Raw genomic sequence first — 27,712 nt, forward strand, 5'->3', positions numbered from 1 at the left:
CTTTATACATTGGTCTATGGGTCGAAGTAGGAATAACCTGTACCTCTTCTGTGTAACTGTTGAGTTCAGACTTGTTGACTTTGATATTAGTGTTAGGTGGTCTTGAGCTTCTCTCACCTCAAGACCACCCATCAAGCAAGCCCTAGGCTTGACTTAGTTCTTGGACTTGGATTGCTGCACCTAATAATCTCAGTTCCTCTTGGAGCTCCTCATCAACATTGGACGTGAAAATGAAGACGAACTTGAAGAGGTATGGGATGATGAAATGACAAAAGTGAAGAATCGCGATGGGGAGGAGAGAATCAAAGGATGGAGGCAAAATCAGAGATTCAAAGGGGATGTGTAGAGTTTCATGGTTGCTAGGAGGAAAAATTTGAGGGAAGAGAAAAAAATGTGTGAGGAGAAAAGAGGGAATTCTTCGTGATTCGGCTTGGTTCAGGTGCCCGACCCAATGATACTAGGCTTTTTCTATGCATTACCTCAAACACGAAAGAAAACCAACTCAAAAATATCCAAACTTTTCAAGCCGGGTCAAGTGTCTTCGACACTTCCACTCCCTTCGGTTCGGTTCGCAGTTCTGACTTTGGAATTGGATCATCCGGATTAGGTCCGCCTTAAGGGTACAATTTCTATTGCTTTTTCCATGCTTTTTTAAGTTTCGTCCCAATCATTGCATCTCCTCTGGATGCGTGTGAAAATTTGTAGAGTGTGAAATTTGTCAATCATATTTTTAAAAAAATAAAAATTATACTCTACCGTCCTTCAATTTCAGTTCAGCAATTGTTGTCACTGTTGGAAGGTTTTCTTACATTAATAAGCCGAAACAACTTCATCATTTAGATCGATATGGAGATGTTTTCTTTTTCTCTACCTTAGTGCTTAGGATGGCGACAGCTTGCCAAGTACATAAAAGCGTTAATGCAAATGTATGCGTTGATGTGCATTGCCGAAAACAAAACTTTCTTCGTTGTTGGGATGGAGATTACTTCAAGGATCAACGAAATCTGTGAGCAAAAACAAAAGTTTTACCTTTTCCGCCCCTGAAACAACCATTCTGTTCGTCCGTTCTGATGTCAGGGCGGATGGCGCAGCAGGGTCAGCTTTCGTGCACTGGAGTGAATCCAGACAGCAACAAAGAGCCAAGCAGGCAAAAACCCTCTTCGTCTAGATCTGTCACAACGTCATCAGGAGCTCTATATATAGGACCCAAGAAGAGAGTGCTATGAGATGAACTGAAAGCAGGTTGCAATGCCGATGCCTTGGTCATTGATAATATTGATCTTGCTCGGTTTCGGGCTATTTCACGATACCGGAGCCGCCCCCCAGGAGGACCTCCGGTCTGTGCGGGTTGTTGGTACTGTCCTGTGTGCCCCATGCTTCAATCTAGGAGAAGCCACTTCATTTCAGGTCCAAAAATGGTCATCCTAGCACGAAAAGAAAGAAAGAGAGTCATTGCAAGCTCTTTTGTGGTCCTTGGAGTTTCGTGCATCAATTGCAATTTGTCTTAACATCATTGCAAGCTCTTTTGTGTCCATATATGCAGGTGCATCTGTTCTGGTAGAATGCACAGAATTGGGTTTCCGAAAAGAGGTGACAACGGCTAAGGGTGGCAAGTTCGAGGTCCGTCTGCCTCCTTCGACGAGTGAGGATGCCGAGGAAATGCAGGGATGCATGGTGAAGCTGATCAGAAGCAGTGATCCAGCTTGTGATGCAGTGTCATCACGAGCTTCACTTCGTCTCAAGTTGAATCGGCAAGGAGCTCAAGTACTCTCCGTAGGAGTTCTTGCCTTCACGCCCTGGGAACAACCGAGCTCGTGCACCCAAAAACCGACCCGGAGAGAGGTCGCGTAGAGTCCGGTTCCAGGAAAGGCTCAGTAAATCCGGAATCAGCTCGACGCACTTCTAAAACATCCGACTATCCACTACGAGCCATCACTGTTTCAGAGCCAGCGACGGCTCCTGTTACTTCGCCACCAGTGCCAGGGTCGACAACGCTGCCGCCCTATTTCCATCTCCCTCTCCTCTGTCATTGCCTCTCCAGCCGTTGCCACCATTTCATTTCCCACCACTACCGGAAGTTACTCCGCCACCACCATCGACCTTTATCCCGTTCCCTCCATTGCTGCAGCCACCAACTCCTTCGCCATCACCTTCGTTCCATATCCCCCTTCCCACATTGCCACCTCACTCGCCAGTACTGCTATTTCCCTTGCCACCACTCCTAGGATTCATGCCACCACCGCCTATCCTGCCGTTGCCACCATTTCGCTACCCACCAACACCGGCGGTTACTCAGCTGCCACCATCGATCTCTTTCCCGTTCCCTCCATTGCCGCAGCCACCGATTCCTTTGCCCTCATCACGACCAGCATCCCCTTCCCTGCCCCCTTTTTCCCTTTCCCTCTCCCCCATTTCCCTTGCCACCATTCCTGGGATCCATGCCGTCGCCACCTACTCCGTCCCCTTAACTATACAATGCACATAGTTAACATTGCTTATCATTCCTTTTCCATCACCTTCTTCTTTTCAAAAATAAATTACTCCTAATAACTCTGTACTTTCGTTGGATTTATGAGAGCTTGGGACATTACAGAACATTGTCCGTGGTAGCCTGTTCATGAGATGGCAGAATGCTGGATATATGTTGCAGAGGAATAATTGGCCTATGCTTACAGAGGTTTTCGTTCAAAATGTATTGACAATCCTAAGCAATGCAAAGTGGATTTCCATGGATTTTTGCTTTCTCTAAGTGGGTAAAAACTATATCGATTAACCCTACAAGACCGGCTAGTTTTAAAGTTCGAACTTCGTGAGTTAAAAGCGCACGACCCAGGTTTAGTCAGATTGCAAAGTGCATACAAGCTCGTATGATTCCATATGTAGGGCCGCTCAATCTAGGGATGAACAAGGGTCTTGGTTCCACTTGGGAATGGGCCGCAACTGGTTTTAGGGTAGATTAGTTCAGTTCCGGACTTCGGGTTTTCTAGAACCTGTTCTCTTCGGTTCAGTTCATAATTCTAGCTCTAGAATCAGATAATGCTCGCTTTCAAACTCGATCGGGCTTAGGCCTAAGTATTATGTGATCTATAAAATTAGTGTCATATTTCAAAAGATCAAAGTTGACCTATTTTAGGGCTTTGCTGGTAAAAAAGTAAAGGGATAAGTATATTGGAAGTCTTAAAACTTATTATAAAATTGTGATAAGTCTTAAAACTTTTCATGAAAGTGCAATTGAGCTTTAAAACTTTTAAAATGTGCAATCAAATTTTAAAACTTGTCATGAAAGCACATTTAGATGCTAAAACTTTCAAAGTTTCCAATTAATGGAATCATTTGTTTAGATCAATTTAACAAGCTTTAAAACATGATTATATTTTTTGAAAATTGTAAGACTCAATTACAATTTTATGACAAATTTTAGGATTTCATTATATTTTTTGAAAAAATTTAGAATTTAATTACATTTTCATGATAAGTTTTAAAATTTTCAAGGCATATGTCTGAAAAAGCGAACTATATCGTTGACGACCCCCCGAGAGGGTGGTGTAGCTTGCAATGAATTTTCTCTATTTAGCTTCAAAGCATTGTGCGTAGGTAGTTGCATCAGTTGGGCCTGAATGGGCTTGACTGAGTGGGCTAAGAATGAGAATTTTCAATATGAAAGATTATTACCCATTGTGAAAATTAGTTTTACGTAAAGAATATTACTCATATTTTTACTACGTGCTAATCTATACAAAGTTACCAACCAAAAAAAAAAAAAAATATAGACAAAGTTACCACTCACGTGTGAAGGTTTCTAATTGTGGAATTATAGAGATGCAATCGAGTTGAGTCAACACGGATCAAAGCTCGAGCTCGACTTGAGTTTAATGATCAGGACTTGCTGTACGATTTGAGCTTGCTTGGTTTTTTCACATTAAAGCCCGACTTGAATAAGCTTCAACAAATTTGACCTTGGCTTGGATTCGATTTGGCTTGATTCGATTAATTTATAAATTTTAGTCAAGCCTTGAATTGTATTCGAACTTGACACCATGCTTGAGCGCGAACTATGAAAGTACATTATAATTGAAAATTTATAAGCCCATGTACTCATCTAATATTGCGAAAACATGTATGAAATGCAATTATTGGACGAGGCTCGTGAGCTTCATGAATTATGTATTTTGAAATTTAAATTCAACTCAATATAAACCCGTGCATTACTCGAGCTCTACTTTAATTTGGGAATAATTGAGTGCATTTAAGTTGCTCGAGAGTCGGAACTTAAGTAACTCGACTCACTTTAACACCTATTGGAACATGGAACATTTTACTAATTACTAAACACCCAAAACCTTTTTTTTTTTTTTTGGGTCGAAACCAAAGTCATTCATATTCATGAGTACCATGAGAACAAAACGTAAGTGTTTTCGAACAAAATATATTTCAAAAAGGCCCCGATGGGTTATTAATTCAATTAGGAGAAAGTGACTTTTGACAATGGATTTTGACGATCCAATCTCCTAGTGACTTGACATATTGAAAGAAGCTATAAAGATCAATCTCCCAGTGACTTGACATATTAAAAGAAGCTACAAAGATCGTTGGTGGCTAGTGCATTGCTGAACTCCACTAATACTTTTATACACCCCAGCCCAATTTAAAGTCATGAATTTTCTATCATAGGGAAATATTTTCTTTGTTTTTAAGTTGGAAGTCACTTTTTCTTGAAAAAGCTAGATAAAAAGTTTACCGGTCCTGAGCAAGATCTTAAAAGGCTCCAGCCATCAGGCAGGGTGCCCCCCTCCGGGGGGGAAGTGGGTTCCTAGGTGGGGCTTTTATCTTCAAGGTTTCCCCCACAATAAACCCAAGGAACAAGTCCGGGGAGGGCAATGAAGATAACCTAGGGGAAACGAAGCCCTTGGGGGTGGGTCGAGCCTCCCCCTCAAGCCCAAGTTAGACCTAAGCAGGTCTTTAAATTGCTCTACTTTGAACAGATCATCCTAGGGTGTCCCCCCATAAGCCATTTACAGGTAAGTGAGGGGAAGAAACACGGGATAACAGCCCCACTGACCTCTCCGGCCATAGTGCTTCTAGTGCTGGGATTCCGCCTGAAGGGAGGTCACTGTCATCTCCTAGCATACTAGGCTAATAAACTCCCGGGTGGCCGGCCAAGTTTGACGATTTTAATACGAAAAGTCGCTTGGCACAGCTAAAAATTCACGTAGTATAACCATTGATACACCGATTCTTGTTTTTATATATGAAAAACTTTGCAATTGAATGGAGAAAGTTGCTTATCACTTGCAGTAGAAAGATGTCACGTGGTTACTCACAGTAGAGCTGAAGTGACAATCGAAATTGAGCCATCATGGCGGCTCGCCCACAGAGACAAAAAAGTTGCAGTCGTTTTCCACGATGACTTGTTCAGGAAGGCAAAAAAATTTCTCCACCTCGTACTCCCCAAGGTCCGACCGACACGTCGGCTCGTCGTACTCCTCCTAACTGATTAGGATGAGCGTCGAAGGAGCTTTGCCGGAAGCTTCATGCACATTCTCCAACTACCGTCTCTAGACTTCAGTGTATTATCTAATATTAAGAATAAAAATACTTCTATCAAAATGAATAATAAATTTATTTCTTAACTCGATCCGACTCGATTTGATTATTAAAGGAGTCGAATCAAAAGAATCGAGCTTTTTTCGTTACAAGAAAAGGGCTTTGATGCTCTCCTCTCGAAAAGTTTCATGGCCTCCTCATCCTCCTTCCCTCTTTTTATTATTTCAATGTGTAACCTTAATCGTATGTATTTAAGAAATATATGCTGCTTTAATATAAGGACCCGATTTAAAATTTCTCTAATATCAATCTGCAAATAAGAGCTAAAGTATCTTATTATTCACATCGCATAATATCTCGCATTGTGTTTATGAGAATTTTCATCCCTTTATATTAATAAAATCATTTACGCACTTTTGTAACATCCACTTTATGAGTAGCTTATAGCTTCTACAACTCTTAACAGTAATGACCTAATCAAGGCTAATATTCTTTTCTCTTTCTTGGCCCCTTTATCGAAGAATTTTGGACAGGAAAAAGTAGGCAAAGGAATCTCTTTTCTTTCCCTCCCTCGCTTGGTAAGCAAGCCAGAAAAACAAGTACCATCGGCAAAGGCAAGAGAGGAGGACCAATACTAGGCTCATCCCTCTCGTTTCCCTTTCCTTCCACGTCCGGCTTTTAATCTTCCACTGCCTTAAAACCTCCCCAAAACACCAAAACTTCTGCCCCCATCCATCTCCTTCCTTCATCCCTTCCTTCCCTTCCCTTCCCTTCCGTTCCCTCATAAACCACCCACCCCCCTTCTCCGAACTTCTCTACACTTCTCCACTCGAAAACCAGACCTTGCGCACACGCAGCCAGCGAGCCAGCGAGCCAGCGAGAGAGAGATTCTCTCGCGCCTCTTCGCGGCTGTTCGGACTACGAATCAGCCGTGTCGCTTCTGCGGAGTGGACGGGAGGATCCCCCGATCGCCGATCGGCGTCGGCGTCGGCGTCGGCGGCGGCTATGGAGCCGGAACCTTCTCCGTCGCAGCGGCGGGAGGAGCCGGAGGAGCAGCCGCAAGAGCATCCGAAGCGCCGGCACGTGGCGAAGTTCCTTGAGTCGCTCTCCGACGGCGGCGGCGGCGGCGGCGGCCGGGCCGATCTCCTGCTCAGGCTCCGCTCCGGCGCCTCGGCCAGGGCGGGGCTCGAGGTCCTTTATTCGGTCCTCAGGCGCGGGGTGGAGCCGATCGGAGGTGATCGGGGCCCGAGGCTCCGTTCCTGGACCGATTCGCAGGTTCAGGCTGTATTCTCCGTCGCCTCTGCCGTCGCCTTCGCTTCTCGATCTCTGTCAGGTGACTTTGGGCCTCTGGCTTTTGCTTATTGTTTTTTCTCTCTCTCTCTCTCTCTCTTCTTCGTTTCTTGTTTCGGGATGTGGAGGTTGTGTTCTTGTCGAGACGGAGGCTTCGGGCGCTGATGTGTCGGTGCGTCTTTCGATAGCGATTAGTGACGGGAAGGGCCTGGTTGTTGGCGTGGAGTGTTCTGGAGCGGATTAAGTAGTTCTAATGAGCTGACCAATGATGAAGTGCTTCTTCTGTTGTTGGGAGTAGTCGTTTGGGATAATGGGTTTTGTAGGATTATGTTTTATGCGGTGCTTCTTTTTAAGTTCGTTGAATTGAAGCATCAATGGAATTATGATTGCTGATGTAGAGTTTGAATGTTGTGATGTTTTACCTTGATCAGTGGATCATTTGGAGCCAGCTATTGTTGCCGTGGTGCAGCAGTCGCTCGAGTTTGCTGTTTGTTATTTGGAGAATTCAGATATCGAGAGAGAGGATTTAAGTTTGCAGGTAATGCGGCTTATTCTCATCGCCACTACTTATTGTCTGTCACTCTCACTTCTCTATCTATTTGGGGCACATTTTGGGATATTGAGTCAATGCAATATGTTGTGTATGCATCCAGATATGAAGTTTAAGTAACTATCTGTCTGTCTTTGTATTTTTCTTTCTGCTAATGCTGGCTAATGAATTGATAGATAGAATGCAATGTTATATAAGAATCACTGGTTGAACTCCAATCCCTGTATTCAAAACAGACTTCGAAACGGACTGAATTGTCATTGTAGTAGTTTTGTAGTTTGTTGGGACATTTAAGTTTAGAAATTGGCCTTGTCTTGAGGTATTTTTGTTTGCATTTATGTTATGCCTTAGAGTTGAACGGAGAAAAGATTAGCTGATTAGTGCAAAGTTGTTAAATTATTTCGTCATGAGTCAAAACTGTTCCACTTCTTCTGAATTAACCGCATGAGAAGTCGATAGAAAGCTTTGACGTTGGGTAAGTCAGGCTATCACTTTTGCCTTCTGTTCTATATGAGTTTGCATGTTGTTTAGCAATGTGGAGGAGAATACTTCTTTGTTGAAATATTTGTGCACTTTTAAGAGTTGACAATGTTGCTGTAGTTTCATCTGTGGGAAGCATGTTAGAATTTCATAAACAGTGCTTCATATGATGGGAATGATGTTCTTAGTTCAAATTGAGACATCTGACAACCCGCTATAGTCGCTTAGATATCAGATCCTTCCATACTTTTAAAGATTGGTTGTTGGTGTCATACATGACAGATTAAAGAGTACACCTAGCTTGAAAATTATACAGTATAGTAGAGAGGAGGAGATTCTCTTCTAGGAGATTATCCTTGTGAGATCATCCTTAGATCACTTAGTTCGTTATTAAACATGTAATTTGTTTGGTGGAATATCACAATTAGGTTGACCTCTGACATCTCTTCCTTTCTTGTTTCATTATCATGAACCACATTTATTCTGCCGATTTATTTATAGCTAGTAAATTCTTCCATTTTTGTAATACATTGAATTAATGAAAGTTGGCAGAATTGGACACACTGGTGAATGCGATGTCACCAGTAAGTGGATTAGTTCCTTTAGTTGTCAATATCTTTGAAAAAAAGTTCCTTTAGTTGTCAAAGGATGGAAGGCCTGAGGATGGGTACTGTGGCACTTATCCAATTCAGCCTAAAGTAAAACAGGAAATTTCTTCTCTTTCTTGTTCCATATATAGTATATTATCCGTTCCTTCTGTGCAATGGCTTGGAGAATTCTCATTCAATCAGTTGAGCGTTCTGCGTTGGATAGATGCATGTTAGAAGGGTGTGGGTAAAGGAGAGAGTTGTGAAGCATTAAAATTTTTCGTATTGTGGTCTCATAGCTATTTGTTTGCCAGAATATTGCATTACAGCTGTTGGAGATAGCGCTGATTGATGGCACAGATAAGATATCTGAAGTTTCTCAACCTTTTACGGATGATGACACTGTCAACTTCTTGTTCGCGGTTGCTGATAATTCAGCTGATATGGAACTACATAAGCATGTTGGATGCAGCCGTCAAGGTATGCTTGTCAAAACATTAGTGCACTGGAGTTTGATAATCATGAGAATTATTTCACTCATAATATCATCTATGTGGTGGTAGTAAGATTACTAACTGAAGCAATGTTCTTTACGTGTTGATTGGGAAGGTTGCTGCTCAGAAGAGAAATCGGTGGACCATTTTCTGATGTCATTATCTCCTGAATTCCTTCAATCTGATCGACAGATCTTAAGATCAACCTCACCTACTTTTCCCCGAAGTGTGAACAAATTGAATTTGCTGTCTCATCATTGGGCTGTTGCTCACATTCAAAGTACTAAACGGCTTATCTTGCTTTCTAAAAAATTGGTTGAACTTCCGTATGATGAAAAGACAGCAGGTAGCAGCTTTCGCAGACGAATTTCCTTCAGTTTGAAGATTTTGAAGTTACTTGGACATTTGGCACAGGATGTCCCGTATATTGACTTTGATTCGGCACTGTTGGAGGCATGTGCTTCCTATGCTGATATATTACCTAGCTTGTTTAAGCTGAAGTTTGACTTCGTTAGTAGTTGTAATGTCATCGAGGGTACTTTTGAGAACCTCATCCTGTCGCTGTTGGAGGAGTTTCTTCATCTTCTCCAAATTATCTTTAGCGAGGATAGTACTTTCAGAAACATACAGGCATCCATAGTGGCTTCTGTATTGGATGATCTAGCATCTACTGAATGGAAATACAGCAAATCTGCTACGAATATAAAGCCTCCTGTAGCTTACTTCCCTCGAACTGTTGTTTACATGCTAAAGCTCATCAATGATATCAATGGCGAAACATACCAGCCTTTTGGTTGCAAGTGGCCTAGGGAAGAATATGCAGCTGATTCCATTTCATGTAGTGTTCATGCTGGGAAGATACCTTTGCTCAGGAGGCTCACGGTTGAGGAACGGCTGAAATTAATATTTCCTCCATCTGGTCAGTGGCTGGACGGTCTGATTCATCTTATCTATTTCCTGTATTCTGAAGGAGCAAAACTAGGGCCCAAAATGGAAAGGTCATTCTCCAGTTGCACAAAAGTTAGTGTTACCTCTGAAGCAGAAAATGCTGTTAACCATGATGATGAAGCCCTCTTTGGCGACCTTTTCTCTGAGGGTGGTCGCTCTATTTGTTCGACTGAGGGATATGATCAGCTACCTGCTTCCAATAGTGCTGGTTCCAGCATCTGCAATATGCCTCTTCAAGCGGCTTCTGAGCTGTTAAATTTTCTCAAAGTTTCAATTTTTTCTCCCAAGTGTCAATTTTCTGTTTTCGAGGAAGCCTGCAGAAAGCTCAATTGTGAACATATTGACATCTTTCTCTCCATTCTTAACTCCCACTTCTCTATTTCAGAAGATAAGGGTCCTGAAGGCTCTGGCATTTCTCAAGAAGATAGAAAGATAGGACAGGTTGGGGAACTTTGCTTTACACTCCTGCAGAACCTTCTGATTGGTCGTGCTCTGTCCGATTCCTTAGAAGTTTACCTTGTTGAGCAAATTTTGAAAGTTGAAAATGGTATGTTTGTTTACAATGGTTGGACGTTGACTTTGCTGGCCAATGCACTTCTCAGTAGGGTGGGTTTGTCTGGTAGTCATTTGAGGAACAAGATTTACAAGGATTTTGTTGCTTACATTGTCGAGAAGACAGAAAGTATTCACACAAATTGTCCTGGTCTAAGGGAAATCCTTGGAAGTCTTCCATCTACATTTCATCTTGAGATTCTTCTTATGACATTCCATTTATCGACCAAAGAAGAGAGGTCAGCTTTGGCCACATTGCTTATCACGTCACTTAAAGATATAAGTGCTTCAACCACGGGTTATTCGAGCAGGCAGTTATCATGTTGGGCTGTAGTAATTTCTAGGTTGATTCTTCTTGTACGTCATATGATCTTCCATCCACATGCCTTTCCCCCAACGCTGCTGTTAGATCTGAAATCGAAGTTGAGGGATCTTCCAACTGCTGGGTTACGTCCATCAGATGATGTAAATGATTCTTGGGTATCAGGTGCTTTGAAGAGTGTGATGTTTTCAGGGGTTGAGGAAGAGCCTTCCATGAGCATCTTGATCAACCATATGGTCGACACGGTGATGCTTCCTTCTTTTTCTAAAGATGATTTGTCTGTTGACTGCTTGTGGATGAGTTGGAGTGAAATTTTTGAGTTGTTCTCTTGGATATTGGGGCTGTGGAAGGATAAGAAAGCTGCATCAGTTGAAGATGTGGTCATTGAGAGATACATATTCTTTCTTTGCTGGGATTTGCCTACCAGGAATTCTGTGCTGGACCATCTACAACCTCTGTGGAGTAACACAGAAGATCTGGACATATGCGATATGGGAATCTTCTTTCGGTTCAGTCATTTACTTTTGGGCCGCTGTGATGCCATCGTTAAGGATATGAAGTTCCCTAATGTTGTCTCACATGTGTTGGAGCAATTGCTTGGTTTACCCTTCCCGGATAAGTGTACTGAGATAGACTGGAATTTCTTGAGAGGTGGAATGTGGTTGTCGCTGATGCTATCCATACTCATTAGCGGACTTCTCAGACATGGCATACTTGACGGAGTATCTGGCGTGGGTCCACTCTTGACAGATGGCATGTATGAAGGAACTGATTTTGTCACTGCTGCAGAAGTGCTGATTAGCCATATGGCTGAGGCTGGCCAATTGCTGCCGCTGATGAGGATGTTGTCTTCGTTGTTAGATAGATACATACGTACTCTTCAGAATGCTTTCATTTCTGCCCTAGGTAATGGCCAAGACTGGGACGGCTCATTTTCATCCCTTCTGCTTCTTGTACATTCTGGTTTTGATAAGCAAATGCAGGATGAGATCCTTGTCAAGAGTGGAGTTAATTCAAGCAGGCTAGACTATGTACTTGAGCTGTTAACAAAGATAGATGCAGTTGTTGATAGAAGTTCTCCAGGGATTTGTTCAAAGGTCCTGTGGGAATTCATGTTGCATGGGTTTCCTTCCCTTCTTTCTACCTCTGGTGCAGTCTTGCTTTCTTGTGTTCTGAACATTAGAGGAATTATCTTTGTTCTGGATGGGTTGCTCAGAGTAAAAGATGGACATGGAACTATCCACCTAGAAAACGAAACAGTTCATCATATTCTTGATTCAGTTATGATCATTAACTTTAACCGGATCTTTGACAGGCTTCATGGGAAATGTGAAGCTATTTGCAACAGCTTGACTGTAGGGGTGAACGTGGTTGACCATTCAAGCCTATATATGATCAGGCAAGTGGAAGAGTTTCTGAGTGATATTAGCAAGAGTGTAGTGGGAGACAGCAGCGTCCTTGAACGGGTAATTGACAGATTTGTTGACCTCTTGGATCTCATGAGGAAAGACCCTGGGAAATCTTCTACTTTGAAGCTTTATCTTGGTATGGAGGTTGTTACAGCAGAGACTGAGCCTCATCGATTGCCACATGGTGATATGATGATTTTGATCAATGCATTGGATTACTGCAACTCTGAATCTGTGAATGTGAAAGTTTTGAATTTTGTAATTGATGTCTTGTCGGGAGAGCTCTGCTCTGATCTCTTCAAACAAAAACTACAGCAGAAGTTCCTTCTTATGGATTTACCAAGCCTGTCTAAATGGCTGGAGAAAAGGCTTTTGGGTTGTATGACAGAAGTGGCTGATGGTGTCCATAATGCAAAAGAAAGTTCCGGCTCTCTTAGAGATTCAACCATGAATTTCATCATCTGTCTTACATCCTTCTCAGCCGAATCATTATGTAGGGATCTGCATGACCATTTCTTTAAAGCCCTGCTGGCATCACTTGATGCTGCATTTTTGGTATTTGATATTCATGTAGCAAGATCCTACTATCAATTTGTTATTCAATTTGCAAGAGATGATTCTTCAGTTAAGTTGCTTTTGGAGAAGACCATACTGCTGATGGAGAAGCTACCTAGAGACAGTCATCTGATTTCAGGGCTCAAGTTTGTTATTGGCTTCCTTGCAACTGTCTTGAAGGATTGCGGGACCTATAAGGCCACACTAGATAAGTCGTCTGGAAAGTCTGCTGGAGCTAGTCTTAATGTGGGTAACGTAGCTGCTAAGCAGGTAGGATCAAGGAGAAATTCTGATGCGTTATTGCTGGGTGGCCAAGAAAGTGGATCCTCAACATTTGAATGTGATGCAACCTCCGTGGATGAGGATGAGGATGATGGAACATCTGATGGTGAGGTGGGCAGCATGGATAAGGATGAGGAAGAGGACAGTAACAGTGAGAAGGCACTCGCTTCTAAAGTTTGTACTTTCACATCCAGTGGCAACAATTTCATGGAACAACATTGGTACTTCTGCTATACTTGTGATCTGACAGTTCAAAAGGGCTGTTGTTCTGTGTGTGCAAAAGTTTGTCACCGTGGCCATCGTGTTGTATATTCTCGCTTGAGTCGTTTTTTTTGCGACTGTGGAGCTGGTGGAGTCATAGGTAGCAATTGTCAGTGCTTAAAACCTCGGAAATTCACTGGTAGCAGCAACGGACCAGTTAGTCGCTCGAGTAATCTGCAGTCGTTTTTACCCTTGTCAGAAGATGGAAATCAGATGCCAGATAGCGATACGGACCTTGATGAAGTTCTCAGTGTGGAGGCAGATAATTCACTCAGCTTATCTATTCCAAGAGACATCCGTGATTCAATTCCTCGGGTTCTTAAAGAACTTGATGTTGAGGCTAGGGTCCTTGAGATTTGCACTTCATTACTGCCATGTATAGTTAGCAAAAGAGACTCTAATGTTTCAAAAGAAAAGAAAATTTTTATTGGAGAAGACAAGGTGATATCTTATGGGGTTGATCTCTTGCATTTGAGGAAAGCATATAAAAGTGGTTCGCTGGATCTAAAGATAAAGACAGAATACTCAAACACGAAGGAGCTTAAATCCCATCTATCTAGTGGTTCTCTTGTCAAGTCTTTGCTGAGTGTTAATGTTCGGGGTCGACTTGCTGTTGGTGAGGGGGATAAGGTTGCTATATTTGACGTTGGGCAGCTAATTGGGCAAGCCACTATTGCTCCAGTTACAGCTGACAAGTCCAATGTGAAGCCTCTATCAAAGAATGTCATTCGCTTTGAAATAGTACAGCTTGCTTTTAACCCTTCAGCTGAGAACTATCTCGCTGTGGCAGGCTATGAAGATTGCCAGGTCCTCACTATGAATTCTCGTGGAGAAGTCACTGATCGTCTTGCCATAGAACTTGCTCTTCAAGGTTCTTATATTAGGCGAGTAGAGTGGGTACCAGGCTCACAAGTTCAGCTACTGGTGGTTACCAACAGATTTGTCAAAATATATGATCTCTCCCAGGATAACTTTAGTCCCATTCATTACTTCATGCTGCCTGATGACACAATCATGGATGCAGCACTTTTTGTGACTTCCCATAGAAGGATGTTTCTTCTTGTACTTTCAGAAAAGGGACATGTATTCAGGTTAGAATTATCTGGAGAAGGCAATGTTGGCGCAAAGCCATTGAAAGAAATTATTCGGATACAGGATAAAGAGATTCATGCTAAGGGCTCATCTTTATACTTTTCATCCACTCACAAGTTGCTCTTTTTATCCTACCAGGATGGGACCACCTTGGTCTGCCAATTAAGCGCTGATGCTACGTCACTAATTGAGGTATCTTCTGTGTATGAAGAAGAACAGGATGGGAAGCTCCGCTCTGCTGGGCTACATCACTGGAAAGAGTTACTGGTTGGGAGTGGATTGTTTGCATGCATCTCAAGTGTGAAATCCAATTGTGGACTTGCTGTATCTTTTGGTGCACATGAGTTAACTGCTCAGACAATTCGTCATGCTTTGGGTTCATCTGCACCTTTAGTTGGCATTACTGCTTACAGGCCTCTGTCCAAAGACAAGATCCACTGTCTTGCATTACATGATGATGGCAGTCTTCAGATATACAGCTATGCTTCTGCAGAAGCTGATCTCAGTGCAAATGCTGCATCTGAGAAAGTGAAGAAGCTGGGTTATGGCATTCTCAGCAATAGAATTTATGCAGGGACAAACCCGGAATTTCCGCTTGATTTTTTTGAGAAAACATTCTGCATCACAGCTGATGTTAGACTGGGTGGGGATGCTATACGAAACACCGATTCTGATGGAGCCAGGCAGAGCTTGGCGTCTGAGGATGGGTTTCTGGAGAGCCCAAGCCCTTCTGGATTTAAGGTACTTTCTGAGAGCTTATATACTGTAATTACTACGTGTTGGTGTTTGTTCTCTCTCTCTCTCTGTGCACGCTTGTCTTGTTTGCTATTATAACTTATCATGTCTAGAAGTGTTAAAGATGACAATACGATCTTTATAAAACATTGAGCTAAATATTGCATGTTAAACTGGTGAAAGCTATGTATTCAGTTGTAAATTTATAGATGCAGTTATATCCTTTTTTGTTATTTGCCCTCATTTCGATGGTACTTCTTCTCTTAATTGCTAAGCAATCAATTTGGTAAGTTTAAATGTGGTTACATGACTGATGAGGAAGGCTCGATCAGATTAGCTAGACAAGAGCAAGTCAGCCTAGTGGCACTTCATTCACCTTCAAATGTTGATCTATTCAATTTTTGGGAATAAAGGATGAGTAGTATGACCTGGTAAACATTAATGGCAATTACATCTCAGGCAGCAATGTTGACAGAATAGACTTTAGTTCTTCACCAAGACTTGACTTGTGCATTAGAATGATCCTCCCTAGTATGTGCTCTTCTCTACAGTTTATTTGTCTAGTGAGGTTTGCATGATGGCATTTTCTCCTTATATTTCACATGGTAGCTCTAATATCTTGCCTTGATTGTCTTTTGTTCAATGCATCTAGATATCAGTCTCCAATTCAAACCTGGATATTGTCATGGTTGGCTTCCGTGTGCATGTGGGTAACACATCTCCAAATCATATCCCTACGAACCTTAGCATTTTTCAGAGGGTGATAAAGTTAGATGAGGGCATGAGGTCTTGGTATGATGTACCATTTACAGTTGCTGAATCACTTCTAGCTGATGAGGAATTTGTAATCACTGTTGGGCCAACCGTTAACGGCTCTACACTGCCGAGGATTGACTCTCTTGAGGTCTATGGGCGTTTGAAAGATGAATTTGGTTGGAAGGAGAAAGTGGATCAACTGTTGGATATGGAGTCTCAAGTGCCTGGCAGCAAGCCTTTGCTTGGTGGGAGAGGGAGAAAATACAGGGCGATGCAGTCTGCCTCTCTTGAGGAGCAAGTTTTGGCAGATAGTCTGAAGCTTCTATCAAGGTTCTATTCGATTTATAGGGTCCAAGATTGTCCAAAAGTTGAGGACTTGAGACTGGAGCTTAACAACTTCAAATGCAAGCAGTTATTGGAAACATTACTCGAAAGTGACAAAGAGCCTCTATTGCAGGCTGCAGCTTGCCGTGTCTTGCGGGCTTTGTTCCCGAAGAAGGAGGTGTACTACCAAGTAATGATCTAATGCAAAATTTTCCTTTGATTTGGCTCAACCTTTTTTGAGCTGCTTTCCCTGCCTCTGCAAAATTCTGTTAATAAGCACTGAGCCTGCAAATTGGTCTTTATCAGGTCAAGGACATTATGCGCCTTCTTGGAGTGGTCAAATCAGTTGCTGTTCTTTCTTCAAGGCTTGGTGTTGGGGGTGCAACTGGAGGGTGGATTATTGAAGAGTTTACTGTTCACATGCAAGCTGTCTCTAAGATTGCATTGCAGCGTCGTTCAAATTTGGCTACATTTCTGGATATGAATGGTATGTAATTAGTTATCCGTTGCTGTTATTGTTTCTTTTCCCATTCCGAATGAGAGTCATTCAGTAGTTTTACCATGTGTCTGATGGATGGGGTACCTAAGAGTTGAACTAGAAATATCAAATGATGCCCAAATTCTAGGGTTTGGGATACGAAGGGTAGATGATGAATTTTAACGTGGCAATTGCCCAAATTCTTGCCTAATTGTATACATTGCTCTTGTAAGTAGTGGACGTGTCACTAGCCATTCCTTAATAGTTGGGCCATACTGATGATCTGCTGATGCATCTAGCCATTCATGTATCATTGGCACATATAAGTGGATTTGCTTCTATTCTGTTCTGGCAGATTGATTATTGTGGCTTGTCCCATTTTAAAATTGATCGCATGGGGTATTGTTGCGATTAGTGACATTATTGATCATTGTTTGTAATTGTATCTGTTTTCTGAGAATGACCTTAGGGCACCTTATTTTAGTATTTATATGTGTATATATTCTCTGGCTTAGGCAGGCATATTTCCTTAATTTCTTGCCCTTGTTTTGCATAGGCTCAGAAGTGGTAGATGGGCTCATGCAAGTTCTGTGGGGAATTTTGGAGCTGGAGCAGCCTGATACACAAACGATGAACAACATTGTGATTTTATCTGTTGAACTTATCTTTTGTTATGCTGAATGCCTGACTTTACATGGAAAGGAGACAGGAGTATGTTCTGTTGCACCTGCTGTAGGTCTATTGAAGCAACTCTTATTCTCCTCCAATGAGGCCGTTCAAACTGCCAGCAGGTACTAAGTTTACTGTTTTAGTGAAACGGTCTCTTCTTGTCACTCCTTTCCTTATTCTCTTTCTTTGTGCAGCTTGGCTATATCTTCAAGATTACTTCAAGTTCCATTTCCAAAACAAACTCTACTTACGACTGATGATGCTATGGAGACGTCTGCCTCTAGTACTGTACCACCTGAATCAGCTGTTGCAAATAATCAAGTGACAATTGAAGAAGATTCCATTACATCATCTGTGCAGTACTGTTGTGACGGTTGCTCCACAGTTCCAATATTGAGGCGTAGGTGGCATTGTACTATCTGTCCTGACTTTGACCTATGCGAAGCATGTCATGAAGTATTAGCTGCAGACCAGCTTCCTCCTCCACACTCTACAGATCATCTCATGACTGCAATTCCAATTGAAGCAGAATCATTAGGGACAAATGCTAATGAAATTCATCAATACTCTGCAGATGATGTTGGTGAATCCAACTCGATGCCTGCCACAACTAATGTCAGCACACAGAATTCTGCTCCTTCTATCCACATCTTGGAACCCAATGATTCTGAAGAATTTTCTTCAGCCAGTGACTCTGTTTTGATCTCTGCATCAAAAAGGGAGTTGAATTCATTGCTTATATCTGAGCTTCTAGAACAGTTGAAAGGGTGGATGGAGACAACATCAGGGGTTCGAGCTATACCTGTAATGCAGCTTTTCTATAGATTATCATCTGCTGTCAATGGACCTTTGATAGGCAGCACAAATCCTGAGAGTTTGAACTTAGAGAAACTGATCAATTGGTTTCTTAATGAAATTAATCTCGAGAGACCTTTTGAAGCTAGAACCCGTTCTTCTTTTGGGGAAGTAACTGTCCTTGTCTTTATGTTCTTCACATTGATGCTTCGTAATTGGCACCAGCCTGGCAGCAGTTCTTCTGTTTGCAACCAGAACGAAGCTGCTGATGTAAATGACAGAATTACATCACTTGCTGCTCAGTCTTCCTTGGATGACCTTGAGAAAACTGATTTTGCGTCGCAATTGCTCCAAGCTTGTAATTCGTTGAGGCAGCAATCATTGGTCAATTATCTGATGGATATTTTACAGCAACTGGTGCAAGTTTTTAAGTCTCAAACCCTGAATTTAGAGGCTTCTCATTCTATGAGCCCTGGTTCCGGCTGTGGAGCGCTCCTGTCTGTTAGAAGAGATATGCCTGCTGGAAATTTCTCTCCGTTCTTTTCAGATTCATATGTGAAGTCCCATCACAGGGATATATTTGTGGACTATCACAGGTTGCTGTTAGAGAATGCTTTTCGTCTTGTATACACTTTGGTTCGACCAGAAAAGCATGACAAGGGTGGGGATAAAGAGAAAGTCTCTGTGATATCTAGTGTTAAGGATTTAAAGCTAGATGGATATCAAGATGTTCTCTGCAGTTATATCAACAATCCACAGACTGCATTTGTGAGGAGATATGCAAGGAGGCTTTTCCTTCATATATGTGGAAGCAAAACTCAGTATTACAGCATTCGGGATGCTTGGCAGTTCTCAAATGAGTTGAAGAAGCTTTACAAGCATGTGGACAAGTCTGGTGGCTTTCAGAACTCTGTCTCATATGAGAGGAGTGTTAAGGTGATCAAATGCTTGACCACTATGTCTGAAGTGGCAGCTTCACGGCCTCGAAATTGGCAAAAATACTGCTTAAGGCATGCAGATGTTTTGCCTTTCCTTATTGATGCAGTATTTCAATTTGGTGAAGAGTCTGTCATTCAGACTCTAAAGCTGATAAATTTGGCCTTTTACTTTGGAAAGGATATGAATCACTCCTCACAGAAAGCTGAGACAGGAGATACCGGAATCAGTTCAAGCAAATCTGGTACACAGTTTGTGGAAACTAAAAAGAAGAAGAAGGCTGATGATGGAAATGACCCTGGTTCAGAAAAGTCTTACCTTGATATGGAGGCAGCTGTAGATATATTCACTAACAAGGGTGGCGAGGTTTTGACGCAGTTTATTGATTGCTTTCTATTAGAGTGGAATTCAAGTTCTGTGCGTTCAGAGGCTAAGTGTGTTCTTCAAGGAATCTGGCATCATGGGAAATTGTCATTAAAAGAAACCTTGTTGATGTCTCTGTTACAAAAAGTTAAGCGGCTCCCTATGTATGGTCAAAATATTGTCGAGTATACGCAACTTGTTACAATGTTGCTGGGAAAGGCTCCTGATGCCAGTTCAAAGCAGTTCTCTCAGGAACTTGTGGATCGATGCTTGACAGTTGATGTGATCAAATGCATCTTTGAAACACTTCACACACAAAATGAACTTTTGGCTAATCATCCAAATTCACGCATATACAACACTTTGAGTGGCCTAGTTGAATTCGAGGGTTACTATCTTGAGAGTGAACCTTGTGTTGCTTGCAGCTCTCCTGAGGTACCTTATAGCAGGATGAAGCTTGAAACCTTGAAATCTGAAACGAAGTTCACTGATAACCGCATCATAGTGAAGTGCACTGGGAGCTATACCATTCAGACTGTTAGCATGAATGTTCATGATGCACGCAAATCCAAATCGGTGAAAGTTTTGAATCTGTATTACAACAACCGACCTGTGGCTGATTTGTCGGAGTTGAAAAACAATTGGTCTTTATGGAAGCGTGCAAAAAGTTGTCATCTTACTTTCAATCAAACAGAACTCAAGGTAGAATTTCCTGTTCCAATAACTGCATGCAATTTCATGATTGAGCTGGACTCCTTCTATGAAAATCTTCAAGCCTTGTCCCTTGAGCCATTGCAATGCCCACGTTGCAGTCGACCTGTGACGGATAAGCATGGGATTTGCAGCAATTGCCATGAAAATGCTTATCAGTGCAGGCAGTGCCGCAACATAAACTATGAAAATCTGGATTCTTTTCTATGCAATGAATGTGGGTATAGTAAATATGGTCGATTTGAATTTAATTTTTTGGCAAAACCAAGTTTTACTTTTGATGAGATGGAGAATGATGAGGATATGAAGAGAGGGTTGGCAGCTATTGAATCCGAATCAGAAAATGCACACAGGAGATATCAACAGCTTTTGGGGTTCAAGAAGCCATTGATGAAGATTGTATCAAGCATAGGTGAGAATGAAATGGACTCTCAGCAGAAGGATTCTGTCCAGCAAATGATGTCGTCTTTGCCTGGTCCATCTTGCAAAATAAATCGAAAGATTGCTCTTCTTGGTGTTCTATATGGTGAGAAGTGCAAAGCTGCTTTTGATTCCGTTAGCAAAAGCGTTCAGACACTGCAGGGGCTGCGTCGAGTTTTGATGAATTACTTGCATCAGAAACATTCGGATAATTCCACATCTGCATCCAGATTTGTTGTCTCCAGGTCACCGGGCAATTGTTATGGTTGCGCAACTACTTTTGTGACTCAGTGTCTTGAGATTCTGCATGTGCTTTCAAAGCAGCCTGCTGCTAAAAAACAGCTTGTTGCTGCAGGCATCTTAGCCGAATTGTTTGAGAACAACATTCATCAAGGTCCAAAAGCATCTCGTATTCAAGCTAGGTCTGTCCTTTGTGCTTTTTCAGAGGGTGATATGAATGCAATCTCTGAACTAAACAGTTTGGTACAGAAGAAAGTTATGTACTGCCTAGAACACCATCGCTCTATAGACATTGCACTTGCCACTCGTGAAGAATTGTCCTTGCTTTCTGAAGTGTGCTCACTGACAGATGAATTTTGGGAGTCAAGATTACGTGTGGTGTTTCAGCTTTTATTTTCTTCAATTAAGTTGGGAGCAAAGCATCCTTCAATTTCAGAGCATGTTATTCTTCCCTGTTTGAAGATTGTTTCCCAGGCATGCACTCCTCCAAAATCTAATGCAGCTGATAAGGAGCAAACTCTGGCAAAATCAACTTGTCCGAGGGATGAGAATAAGTCAAGTGTGTCTGGTTCATCTGGGGCCACGAATGAAAGCAAGTTGGTGACCGAGAATTTGGAAAAGAATTCAGATTCTTCAGACAAAATTCCAGATATTCAGTTGGTAAGCTATGCAGAGTGGGAGAGGGGAGCATCCTATCTCGACTTTGTAAGGAGGCAGTATAAAGTGTCTCAGGCAGTTAAGATTGCTGGTCAGAGATCACGAACACCAAGACAGGACTACCTGGCTCTCAAATATGTTCTTAGGTGGAAGCAACGTGTCTACAGGACGTCTAAAGGTGACTTTTCAATGTTTGAGCTTGGATCATGGGTCAAAGAACTTATTTTAAGTGCTTGCTCTCAGTCTATCAGGTCAGAGATGTGCACTCTCATCAGTCTTCTCTCTGCACAGAATTCATCAAGACGTTGTCGTTTGTTGAACTTGCTGATGGGTATGTTGCCGGCAACTCTGCCTGCTGGTGAAAGTGCTGCTGAATATTTTGAGTTGCTGTTTAAGATGATCGATGTGGAAGATGCTCGACTTTTCTTGACTGCCCGTGGATGTCTGTCTACAATATGCACCCTGATTAGTCAGGAAGTGGGCAATGTTGAGTCATTAGAGACGAGCTTGCGTATTGACATTTCACAAGGATTTATTGTTCATAAGCTTGTGGAGCTTCTTGGCAAATTCTTAGAGGTTCCTAATATTAGGGCCAGGTATAGCTTCTGCTTTTAAATTCGTTCCCGGTAACCTGTTTCTTCATGGTTCATACTAACCTATGGCATTGGTGCTAGGTTCATGCGGGACAATCTGTTATCTGAGGTTCTTGAGGCTTTGATCGTCATCCGCCGCTTAATAGTGCAGAAGACAAAGTTAATAAGTGACTGCAATCGACTGCTGAAAGATCTTTTGAACAGCCTTCTGCTTGAAAGCAGTGAAAATAAATGGCAGTTTATCCGGGCATGTATATGTGGCCTGCAAATCCATCGGGAGGAGAGAAAAGGGCAAACTAATTTGGTATGGTGTAATTACAATTTTTCATAATGTCAGTACTTACTTGTTTTCTGGTAGTTTCAGACAACAATAGTTCCGAACTAGAGCATAATGGTTGGGGATCTTCTGTCGTACCTCGAGGGACCGATCCTCTGTCGTACCTTGTTGTCCTCTAGTTTATTTTCTAGTACCTCTTACAGAAATTGTTGTACCACACAATGGACTATTCATTGCAAAATTCCAAGTGTTTGTGTGGTACAACACTTTCTATTAGAGATACGACAAGATGAACTTTGGTATGACGTGGTAGAGGGATTGGTTCCTTCGGGGACCTGTAGAGGGCCCTTAATGATAGCATGTGACTGGAGGCTACAGTTTACCTTACATGATTCAATGATTGGCACCTCTCTCTCTCTCTCTCTCTCTCTCTCTCTGAGTGTGAAAAAGGTGGGAGGAGGGGTGGGGACTGTGCATGTGTGCATTTGCTCTTCTTTGATTGTTGAATTGAATTGAGTTGTACAATATGCAGTTCGTCCTGGAGCAACTGTGCAATCTGATCTGCCCATCAAAACCGGATTCTGTGTATTTGTTGGTTTTGAACAAAGCGCATACGCAAGAGGAGTTTATTAGGGGATCAATGACGAAGAATCCGTATTCAAGTTCGGAGATTGGTCCTCTGATGCGTGATGTTAAAAATAAAATTTGTCATGAGTTGGATCTTGTTAGTCTTCTTGATGATGACTTCAGCATGGAATTGCTAGTAGCGGGAAATATAATATCACTTGATTTGAGCATTGCACAAGTATATGAGCAAGTATGGAAAAAGTCCAGTAGTCAGTCCTCGAACACCATTTCAACCACCACTTTGTTATCTTCTGGGGCTGCAACTTCCGGCAGAGATTGCCCACCGATGAATGTGACATATCGCCTTCAGGTTTGTGTCTATTTCCTCGATAATTGGATAGGCTGTTGTCCCTGGTGAGTCTATCCTCTGTGTCGACTGAGTACAATAATCCGGTTAACCATTTTCCAGGGATTAGATGGTGAAGCAACAGAGCCTATGATTAAAGAATTGGAAGAAGATAGAGAGGAATCTCAAGATCCAGAAGTTGAGTTTGCAATAGCTGGTGCTGTGCGTGAGTGTGGTGGGCTGGAAGTTATTTTGGACATGATCCAGGTAAATTTTTTTTGGCAATGGCGAGTCATGTACCATAACATGTTCTATTTCCTGGTTACAGAAGATGTCCTTGTGCTGGGATCTGCGAAGTGTAGATGTGTTTACAGATTTGCAATTTTCTCAAAATGAAAACTTTCCTTTTTGTGGATATGTACAATGTTATTTAGATTCTCTGGTCATCTGATAATACGTGCAACCTGATTTTGTATTCTGCTATTCTATTCATTTCATACTCCAGAACATTGCTTTGGAGATTGAAAATTTAGTTTTTTGTTAGCTTATGGATATTCCTCTCGTTTTCCTGTTGTTGATTATTGGGCTTATAATTGTTATGTGCAGCGTTTACGAGACGATTTCAAGTCCAACCAAGAGCAGTTAGTAGCAGTCCTCAACCTCCTGATGCATTGTTGCAAAATAAGAGAGAACAGACGGGCTTTATTGAGGTTGGGAGCTCTGGGTTTACTTCTTGAAACAGCGAGGCGAGCTTTTTCTGTGGATGCCATGGAGCCAGCCGAAGGCATTCTTCTGATTGTTGAGAGTTTGACATTGGAAGCAAACGAAAGTGATGATATTAGCATCAAAGGAAGTGTTCTTACTGTTAATAGTGAAGCAACTGGTGCTGGTGAACAGGCGAAAAAGATAGTTCTCATGTTCCTGGAAAGGTTGTGCCATCCTGTGGGCAAAAAATCTAACAAACAACAAAGGAATACAGAGATGGTCGCGAGGATCTTGCCCTATTTGACATATGGTGAACCTGCTGCCATGGAAGCCCTTGTTCAGCATTTCAATCCATTCTTGCAAGATTGGAGTGACTTTAACAGGCTGCAGGAACTCCATGAAGACAATCCAAAGGATGAGATGATTGCTCAGAAAGCCACTAAACAGAAGCTCACTGTCGAGAACTTTGTTCGAGTATCAGAGTCACTGAAGACAAGTTCCTGTGGGGAGAGACTGAAGGACATGATCCTTGAGAAGGGCATAATCGGTGCTGCAGTTGAACATTTGGGGGAAACTTTTTCCTTTGCTGGACAAGCTGGTTTCAAATCCAGTGCAGAATGGGCATCTGCTTTAAAGCTGCCATCTGTCCCGCTCATATTGTCCATACTCACGGGATTGTCAACGGGGCATCTGCCTACACAGAGATGTATTGATGAAGGAGGGATCTTGCCTTTGCTTCATGCGCTGGAAGGGGTCTCGGGAGAAAATGAAATTGGAGCTAGGGCTGAAAACTTGTTGGACACACTGTCTAATAAAGATGGTAGTGGAGATGGATTTCTTGAAGAGAAGGTGCGTAAGCTGCGGCACGCCACTGAAGACGAAAGGAGACGTCTAGCTTTGAGGAAGAGAGAGCAAATGCTCCAGGTATCACTTCTATTTCTCTGATGCAGCAGATGGATGCTTTTGCTGATATTCTGCTAATGCTTATGAGCCGAATTTTAATGCTGCCAGTGGTTAATGTGCTTGAAAGTTGCACCACTTCCCCTCTCTCTTATGTGGGAAGAACCAATTACAAGAACACAAAAGGTTGTCAAGAAGCCTGAAAACCAGGATTTGCTGAACATGACAAGCAATTATAGAAATGTGTTACAATATTTAAATAATAAATCATGGCTCGAGCTTTTAGAACAATTAACAGTGGTCCCACATATTCTCACATGGTACCAAAGCAGGTGCTGGGTTCGAATCTTTCTGGGCCCTGTTTTCCTAATTGCATATTTCCACACAAAGTACTTGGCAAAAAAATACCAGATTAAGTGTGGAGTGGTAGAATATTTAAATAATGAACCACGTCTTTTATCTAATAGCTTAAGTTTAGAACAGTTGGCAGTGATTCCTTATAATCTTATAAAGTGCAAGTGCAAAAACTCTCTTCTGTCACCCAAGCATGTGTTTTCTTTGTGACACTCATTTGGCCCTAACGTCTTTTTTCTCCCTCTGTTTGCTGTTGTAGGGACTTGGTATGAGACAAGAACTTGCTTCTGATGGTGGTGAGCGAATTGTTGTGGCGCAGCCAGTTCTTGAAGGTTTGGAGGATGTAGAGGAGGAGGAGGATGGGTTGGCATGCATGGTATGCCGGGAAGGATATGGTTTGAGGCCGAACGACATCCTGGGTGTATATACTTACAGCAAACGAGTGAATCTTGGTGTCAGTTCTTCAGGAAGTGCTCGTGGGGATTGTGTTTATACAACTGTTAGTTCGTTTAATGTCATTCATTTCCAATGCCATCAGGAGGCCAAACGAGCCGATGCCGCTCTCAAGAATCCTAAGAAAGAGTGGGAAGGTGCTGCCCTTAGAAACAACGAATCTCTCTGCAATTCCTTATTCCCACTAAGAGGTCCGTGTGTTCCATTGCCTCAATATGTCCGGTATGTTGATCATTACTGGGACAATCTCAACTCTCTGGGACGAGCTGATGGAAATCGACTTCGACTAATTACCTATGATATCGTTCTGGTATTTTTCAATATCCCTAACTTCAGTGTCTTTCTTTTATTCGATCATGTTCCCTCTCATAATGCATAAAGGTACCTGATTATATGTCCTCTTTTAGTAAAACAGTTGCGTCTATTGTAAATTATATTGGAGTGGGCGAGAACTGAATTTCTGCATGTTGGATGTAGAAAGACTCTTTTTGTACGCGGAAATCTCCACATAGCGTGCTTTTTCTTTCTATTTATGGAATCTGTTGCTTTGCCCACTCTGCAGATGCTGGCTCGATTTGCAACCGGGGCTTCTTTTAGTGCTGACAGCCGAGGTGGCGGAAGGGAAAGCAACTCCCGGTTCTTGCCTTTCATGATCCAGATGGCCCGTCACCTTCTCGATGAAGGGAGCTCTTCGCAGTGTCAGACAATGGCAAAGGCAGTGTCCACGTACCTGTCATCATCCACAGCGGAGTCCAGACCTTCCACTCCTCCCGGAGTGCATGCTTCAGGAGGAACCGAAGACACCGTCCAATTTATGATGGTGACCTCGCTGCTCTCTGAGTCCTATGAGTCCTGGTCCCAGCACCGCCGTGCCTTCCTGCAACGCGGAATATATCATGCCTACATGCAGCGGACTCATGGGAGGCAATCCCGTGCCTCACCCGATGTGATCACTGCAGCTGCCGGAGCAGATTCAGGGAGTAGCAGCGGGACTGCTTCTGCAGGAATGGGGGGAGTCAACGAGCTGTTCTCCACAATCCAGCCAATGCTTGTCTACAGTGGTCTGATCGAACAGCTGCAGCACTTCTTCAAAGTCAAGAGGCCGACGCAAGCAGGACCCACTCGAGCCGAAGGAACCTCCTCTTCGGGAGAGGAGAGTGTTGACAGCTGGGAAAGCGTGATGAAGGAGAGGCTATTGAACGCGAAGGAGATGATGGGGTTCTCCAAGGAGCTCCTCTCATGGCTCGACGACATAAACTCCGCCTGCGATCTACAGGAGGCGTTTGACGTAATGGGCGTTCTGGCCGACGTCCTGTCGGGCGGGTTCGCGCAGTGCGAGGAGTTTGTTCAAGCGGCAATCAACGCGGGCAAAAGCTGAGGCAGACATTCTAGAGCACCCGGCATTGTATCCTTATGTATAGCGTGTAGCGATTGTGCGTCCTAAAGTGTATATCATACGCCACATCTCACAGAACAATTCTAGCCAATCCAATGGAAAAGTGGCTTGATGAGAGTGCTCCAAATTTTCACGCGATCCGAATCGTGGGATTTGCCAGGAGTTTTTTGGCTCTTTCTTTTCGATCCGCTCGTACGTTAAAACCCACGTCGGCGTTACTGTTTCTGGTACGCTGTGGGGCCTCAGCTAAAGAAACTTTTTTGACCTCATCTCTGTTCGATAATGCAATATATCTATAATCTTTGCTGGGATTGTGATTGTCCTCTTTCCAACTGACTCATAAAGAAATAAACACCAACTTCGCTGATGGAATATTCTGCGAGCGGACATTCGGGTATACCACGTCACCTAACTATTTCGTATTCTATAATTGATGTCCGGCTAGTTAGGGCATCTCTTAACCTATAGTTTGGTTTGTTTCACAAAAAATTGAATTATTTAAAATATCTTTTTCTTGAAAATAATTGCTCGCATTGTTTTTAAAAAAAAACTTTTTTGATGTTGGCAATAAAAATGTTTTTATCAATTAATTATTAGTGGACTTTACTTGTGTCGATGGGTTCGTGGGGGCATCTGACGGTACCTACCCCGCGCAAATTTGGCATCCACCA

At 42.5% G+C, this 27,712-nt stretch overlaps 1 protein-coding gene across 1 annotated transcript; it reads left to right on the top strand.

Moving 5' to 3' along the window:
• The first annotated feature begins 6,318 nt into the window (after window positions 1-6,318).
• On the top strand, window positions 6,319-27,314 carry LOC104419450 (auxin transport protein BIG). Its single transcript, XM_039302068.1, has 14 exons — window positions 6,319-6,877; window positions 7,266-7,372; window positions 8,766-8,931; window positions 9,061-15,107; window positions 15,754-16,371; window positions 16,488-16,668; window positions 17,216-17,450; window positions 17,523-22,046; window positions 22,125-22,347; window positions 22,853-23,257; window positions 23,357-23,500; window positions 23,840-24,862; window positions 25,452-25,955; window positions 26,208-27,314. The coding sequence occupies exons 1-14, from the start codon at window positions 6,550-6,552 to the stop codon at window positions 27,021-27,023; spliced, it is 15,321 nt and encodes a 5,106-aa protein (XP_039158002.1). The 5' UTR covers window positions 6,319-6,549; the 3' UTR covers window positions 27,024-27,314.
• Window positions 27,315-27,712: the final 398 nt, after the last annotated feature.

The sequence above is a fragment of the Eucalyptus grandis genome, chromosome 9 (genome assembly GCF_016545825.1).
Source record: "Eucalyptus grandis isolate ANBG69807.140 chromosome 9, ASM1654582v1, whole genome shotgun sequence".
Taxonomy (NCBI): domain Eukaryota; kingdom Viridiplantae; phylum Streptophyta; class Magnoliopsida; order Myrtales; family Myrtaceae; genus Eucalyptus; species Eucalyptus grandis.

Coding starts and splice junctions, on each gene's coding strand:
- LOC104419450 (XM_039302068.1), top strand. CDS start 6,550: ATGGAGCCGGAACCTTCTCCGTCGCAGCGGCGGGAGGAGCCGGAGGAG. Junction 8,932..9,060: donor TGTTGGATGCAGCCGTCAAG/GTATGCTTGTCA, acceptor TTGATTGGGAAG/GTTGCTGCTCAGAAGAGAAA. Junction 16,372..16,487: donor AGAAGGAGGTGTACTACCAA/GTAATGATCTAA, acceptor GGTCTTTATCAG/GTCAAGGACATTATGCGCCT.